The sequence below is a fragment of the Bactrocera latifrons genome, unplaced genomic scaffold, assembly GCF_001853355.1.
Source record: "Bactrocera latifrons isolate USDA-ARS-PBARC rearing strain unplaced genomic scaffold, ASM185335v1 scaffold_27, whole genome shotgun sequence".
NCBI classification, from domain to species: Eukaryota; Metazoa; Arthropoda; class Insecta; order Diptera; family Tephritidae; genus Bactrocera; species Bactrocera latifrons.
In genome coordinates, this window is record NW_017536296.1 from 450534 (window position 1) to 457517 (window position 6984).

The window sequence follows — 6984 nt, forward strand, 5'->3', positions numbered from 1 at the left end:
GTCCTTCGACCTCTTCAATTGATGAAAATATTAAGAAAATAAAGGATATTGTGCTTGAAAATCGTTAGAAAAGTATTAGAGAGRTGGCAAGGGAGCACAAGATCTTTAGCAAGTTCGTTAAAATGAGTTTAGTGGTTGCGTTAGGTATGAAACGCGTTCTTGCTCGACTRGTCCAGATAAGGCTAAATTTTTTTYTWWARGGGYAARATTGTGACCGWATTTAAAGCTAAAAGCGCAATGCATACCAACAGATCTCGCTTAGTGTGATTTATTCTTGTTTCTCAAACTGAAAAATTGTGGCTCCGTGAAACCTGTTTTCGGTCGATTGAAGAGATAGAACAAAATTCACTGAATGAGCTGAATGCCATCCTAAAAACTGATTATGAAAATTGGAGTTCGAGGACTGGAAAAATCTTTGGTATCACTTTAAAGACGACAAAACAGTTATTGATAAATAAATAAAGATTGTGCGTTTTATTGAGAATTTCCCGGGAGAGTGAAAATCCGGGTGAYCCTCTGTCTGTCCGTTCGTCCGTAAGAGCAAGCAGTAACTTGAGCAGAAAGAGATATCATTGATATTTCATTGGGATATCTCAATGAAACTTGATATGCTCGTGCCTTGGCAAAAAAAAGGAAGAGATCCGCTTTCTAATAAGATTAATGTGCATATATCCTAAATCGCTAGAGCAACAACAATWCAGTTTTCTTGGTGCAAATATTATGAAAAACTCCTTCAGACAGTGTGAAAATGAATGAAATCGCTTTCCATATAACGGTGCTGTTAAAAAGTACCGAAAGCACGATATATGAATAAGTAAAAACATGAGTGACATTMAATTTTACCTCCGAGTTGTTRTGAGAGGCCTTTACAAGACCCGAGGTMAAAATTTGGCGCATCACACCGCCCGCTTTTGGGTGAGATCACATATCTCGGAACTCGACCGACCGATTTCGACTACATTCAGTACGTGGTAGTCTTCCCATATTCCTCCATATGTCACAGTGCGACAATGGGCGATATCGGACTAAAACCCATTTTTAGAAAAATTAAATTCCATTACAAACCTTCACTTTGCAGCACACAAATCAAGATTGAATAAACATATATAGATAGAATTTTGCTCAAATAGTGCATYGGAGATGTGACACTTTATGACTAAAAACTGCGTGAATAGAACCGTAACGGTTCAAGGCCCTGGGTACTCAATAAGTGGACCCAGTGCTTATAGCTAACTTATTACCGAAAATATCGGTCAATATGTGAGATATATGATTGAAATTTCCAGATAGTAGTATGTGTCACAAGTGGGTCGAATCGGKTATCTTTATATTGATACGAGTACCATAGTCTTGAAAGCAAAATATAATSTTGGTTTTGTTAAACGTTGGTCTAAATAATTTAGAGATCCTTATRTTACTAAAAAACTTTTTAAAATCTTGGTTAGAGCAATATTGGAATACGGCTCTGTTGTATGTGTTACCTAGTTACCAAATACCTACTTACAAGTTAGAGTCGGTACATAAACAATTTTTACTTCTCCCCTTAGAGAATTTCCGATGGGATTAAGTCTTCCTCCATACATTAGTCGTTTAAGACTTTTTAATCTRCCTACACTTTCGAGTCATAGATAAATTCTTGGTATTATATTCTTAGTAAAAACCCTGAATAGAACAGTTAGTAGTTCTTTTCACCAGTCCGAAGGTAATCTTAATATGCAAGTTCGCTTTTCGAGGCAGTTTAGACTTTTACAGTTCAAATGTGGTTGTGGTTCAAATTTACGACCTTAACGAACTATTCCGATGCATATGTAAAGATTTTAGTACTCATTTCTGCACATTTGATTTATAAGATTCTTTTTTCGAAATTAAAAAGACCATATTGCTTTCTCGCCATTAATATAAAGATTTTCGAACTTCCGGGTGATTTTATATTGATTATATCGGACGATATGTGAATTATCTTAACAAAATAGAGAGAGCGTATGTTACTAATAACGCTGTTTTTTTGTGCTTAGAATGAATCTTTCCCTAGACTACACAAAACTAACAAACCTTATGTATCTGAAGGTATTACCCGAGCTTTAATCCTTGCCAGTTGCAATAGTATAAAATGTTTGGTTATTTAACTTTTTTTTATACATTTTTATTTAAAATTTATTTCAACTATTTATTAATATCGTGTTTATTTAAATTTTATTTCTTTTTGAGATGTTTCATATATTAAGTTTATTGTAAATTATTTAATAATAAATTTTAATTATTTCTCTTTTTATTCATTTTATTACCGTAATTATGTTTTTACTATTGCAATTATTTTTATAATATCATAACTTCTTTGATTTAAAACATTTGTCTGTAGCTAATGTGGGCGCAAGTTCGGAACGGTTTGGTTATCGGCAGCCAAAGACTATACCCGTATTAATGCTCTGCAGATGCATACACATTTGTATATAATATAATACAGTTTTTATTATAACTCATTTGCATGTTTTTATTGTTGTTTTACAAGTACGCGCTAAGTACTTGGCTCGAATGCGTAAGATGTATAATTTTTTTCTTTGCTTATAATTCAAAGTTTAATAATGGAAAAAAGTCAAAGCCAACACAGGGGTAGCAGTAGAAGAGAAGAGCGCATAAGACGTTCATATACACATATACATATATATATATATTTAAAAATAGYAATAAGTATCATAACGGAATTGAAAAAATCGAAATTTGCTTCCTAATTAGCATTAGTCTKATACGATAAATCAACTAAAACTTCGCACTTACCCATGTCATCGATGAGGGGCGCCATGCGCAACGTCACGCCGACCAACATGAGGCACATGACCAGCAGCAGACACGCTGTCACAACGATTGTGCAGCGCGCCCGCTGCGACAGGTCATCGGGATCGACSACCTTTGCGCCAATAAATGAAGGCAGGTAAAGTAGAAGAGAGTAAGGAGAGAGAAAAGAGAAGAAAAATGCAAAGTTTTCATTTCAGTTTTTATTTTTTTTTATATTTTTTTTAATTTTTTATTTCCCTATTATTATTTCTATACCTTGACAATGCGCGTTTCCAGATCCTGCACGAGGATTTTTGGTTTTTTATGTCGACGTCGCTTTTTGTGGCGATGATGGCTGAAAAAAAAGGATAAATATAGTTTATACATATACTATTTTAGTAAAGCTTTTCATAAAATAAACCATTAATTTTTTTTTTTTTTTTTTTTTTTTTTTTTTTTTTTTTTTTTTTTTTTTTTTTTTTTTTTTTTTTTTTTTNTCCGTTCTTGTTATTTATTAATGACAAATCATCTGTTGTTAAGTTTTCAAACGTTTTATTATATGCTGACCATGTAAAACTTTTTAAATCATTCACCTCGAATAGCGAAAGATGTCAGTTGCAAGCAGACTTTTACAACCTAGCTTCTTGGTGTGTTAGATATGACATTCCATTGAACCTTAAAAAATGTAAAACGATGTGCTTTCTACGTAGTTCTGTAGACCCTACTTCATACGTAATACAAAACTTACGGTTGGAGCAAGTATGCAGTTTTGTTGACTTGGGAGTAACTATGGACCGAAAACTCAATTTTAATCTTCACACATCTTCCATGGTTTTTAAAGCTAAAGGTGCTTTTGGTTTTGTTAAACGTCGGTCTAAAGAATTTAGAAATCCGCTTACCACGAAAATTCTTTTTACATCTTTGGTGAGGCCTATATTAGAGTATGCTTCCGTGGTATGGAACCCTTGTTATCAAGTTCATTCTGAGAARMKAGAGTCCGTTCAAAAACAATTTTTACTTTTTGCCTTAAATCATTTGCATTGGGATTTCAGTTTACATCTTCCCCTTTCCACTAACCGTTTAAAACTTATAAATCCCTACACTTGCTAGTCGTAGGGAAATGCTTGGTATAATATTTCTTGTAAAACTCATCAATTGGTCAGTCTGTAGCCCATCTCTCTAGTCTGATATTAATTTTAACATYCCCGCTCGCACTACCAGGCAATTTAGACCTTTACTTTTAAAATTTTCTAGAACAAATTTCGAGTTAAACGAACAGATTCACTCTTTACCATTAAAAAAATTATTTTATCTACTCTTAACAAGTRACATTTRAAAATTATAAACTTTAATCTAATTCTTAATTTTGGCCGTTGAAATTTGTGTTTCTGTAGCTGAGCAGCTTAAGATCGCAACGCTTAAAACTCCCTTGCCTTATAAGACTTGGCTAATTCCGCTCGTTCGCGGATTGCGCCCCTCGCGTCGGTTGGGCGGGAGGAKGGTAGTCGTTGGGTATTATTATTATAGAGGTGGAGTTTTACATAATATATGTAACTAGGTCTTAAATCTATTCATAAACTTACATTATAACTAAATGCCCTAAAATCTTCAAACAAAAAATATCTGCAAACTATCAATACTAAAGATTGAATCTGAACTCATCAATTCATACCATAATGAGTAGAAATTTTACTCGAGTTTTAAAACGCATCAACATCCATATGTCTTCGATAAGATTCAAAACCATTTTTTGGTTTCCCAATGTTTAATCTTTTACGGCAAATTAATACCGAAACTATCCAACAGCCTCKTATAATACTGCTTCAACTCACATCACCATAACCCTATTTTATTATAGCCCTGCGTTTTCTACAACATCTCCATTGACTACCATATTTTTAAACTCCATTTTATGCCAATTTTTGGGCTTCTTCACGAACCTCCAACGAATAAAAGTCAATAATTATGTTTTCTTTCTTCGTTTAATACGATGTCTCTTGAAACTTCCGAATCTCTAGCTAATCGTACTCCCTGCGCTCTTTAAGTTTTCAACTAAATACCAGTTTTGGTAGGTGATGRGGAAGAAACTTAGTAACCTATGCCCCATCATTGGGGTATTATATTAACATTATAATTTATGGTGACATTCCATTATCCCAAACCCATTCAAATACCCGCCCCTATTGGCAAAAAACTGGTATAGTCGATTTTCACAGGCTTCTCTTGAGGCGAATTTTTCAACAGCAAAATCATTCGCCATAGACAGAACCAAGTAGTAATAATTTGTTGCCAGATCCGGAGTATAAGCTCCCGGAACTGCTGACAAGTCAAAATCGATGTGGAGGGCCTGATGTCGTTCTGCAGGAACACAAGTTCAAGCAATTAGGACCGAAGAGACCACTTATAAGTGATTGCTTTCTTCGGACGGTSTAACCTCTGGGAGTACAGGTCCGAATTACGAAGAGGGACAACTTATRGTGGGTGATTCCCTGTCAATTCCACTTTTYCTGACYGTCAATCCCGGCTTGAACACCGTTTACGCCAGCTCACCGCTATTCGAATATAGACTTTTCCATTTAATGTTGACGTAAGTTAACCAATTTTGATCTCCAGTAACCGTCCTCTTGAGATAGACTAGACAGCTAGGAATTCACAGTGCTCAAACTGGTGATCAATCAAAACCAAAATATGCAATGCTTTATATTACAGCAGAAGGATATGGAAGAGGGAAGGTACWCCTCATCCAACAAATAAAGGCCTTAAGTAAAAAGACATCACTACTTATTCATCCGAAGAACAACAAAAGAGATAAACTTCGCAAAGAACTTTAAAATTATCCTCGGCAGCTGGGACGAATGGAGTAACCTCATGCTTAAGCCACTGCTAAAAGATGGTACGATCAAGTGGTCCACTGAAAGCTCGAAAACGTCGGTAGGCATTGGTACCGGTATCACCATGCACCAACCTTTCCATACCTATGGGATATTTTCCGAGTATTCCCTTGCAGCAGTTTTTTCAATAAATCGGTGTGTAGAAATATTGAAAATAATACTACTACATACTCAGCGATAGACAAGCGGCACTTAAAGCGATCTCAGCTTACGATATTTCATTGCTTTTGGTACAAGAATACTTAGAAGGCTGAATAGCCTAGCAGTTTGCAACCGCGTGCACCTCAACTGAAAACCGGAAAGTAAAGAGCACTGGCTTTTATTTTGCACACCAGCCTGTAGACCTATATATTCAAATAGGGAACACATCGCGATAGCATTCAACAGGATCCAGGTATTTATCAGAGAGACCAAAACTGTTCAAGCCTCTAGGTGCCGAATATGTGGACCTCAGTGTCTATAGTCGACTTTTAACCGAAAATAGCTGTCAAYGTATGGGATATCTATTTTAAGTTCAGATAGAACCCTTTCCTCGCCATATTAACTCTGTGTATCGAAAATAGGTTGAATCGGGTGGTTACATTCCTGAGCCCCTATATACCTATACTTTACTCATATAATTAGTAATTGAATGGGAARTACATTAGTGAAACGGAATGACAATTTTTTTAGTATGTGGCACGGTAATAGTTGATAGATAAAATCGAGTCCGTTTTTCATCTGAAAGCCATGGCTTTTATTCCTCAAAGTTGCTAGAGTATAAAATCTTCGGTTGTACTCAAAATTAYCGCTTCCTTACTTGTTTTTAATTACTATTGAGACCTTATTTTCCCTCCATTACWTATTGTATAATATATTTTTATATAAGAAAACTTCGAAAGTATTGAACAATTAGCGTTAATATGATCTGAAATAATTGTTTGATTCACCCTAAAGCATTCAAACAATACGCTCGTCCATAACAAAGCAGTACGCAGAGCGCAGAGCGAATTTTCACTAAATTACCCATTAATATGAATCGTGAACAGTTCAATTCGCATTCGATAGTTGTGCGCTCACATATTTRTAAATAATGCGAGTGCCGCAAGCGCACACGAGCGCGAAAAGTGCAGTTTTGTTCAAATACAGGGTGGTCATGATGCAYTTTTTGTATTTTTACACAATTTTTGTAATTTTTAAAAGCGAAGATAGGTGGGAACAATTTTTTAGAAGGTCAAAACTGAACATTTTAACGACTTTTCGAAAACGTTGGGACTCATTTTTTTTTTTTTTTTTTTTTTTTTAAAAAAATTCTTGTTTCAGTGTCCCAGTTATCCATTTT

General features: G+C 35.0%; 1 protein-coding gene across 1 annotated transcript in view; it reads right to left on the bottom strand.

Moving 5' to 3' along the window:
- LOC108969883 overlaps window positions 1-6984 on the bottom strand; it is a 15116-nt gene that overhangs the window by 1433 nt on the left and 6699 nt on the right. Inside the window, exons 4-5 of the mRNA XM_018934869.1 lie at window positions 3049-3127; window positions 2765-2905 (exon numbers count right to left, since the gene is read on the bottom strand). Of these exons, the coding sequence (XP_018790414.1) occupies window positions 2765-2905; window positions 3049-3127 (220 nt within the window). The remainder of the gene's footprint in view (window positions 1-2764; window positions 2906-3048; window positions 3128-6984) is intronic.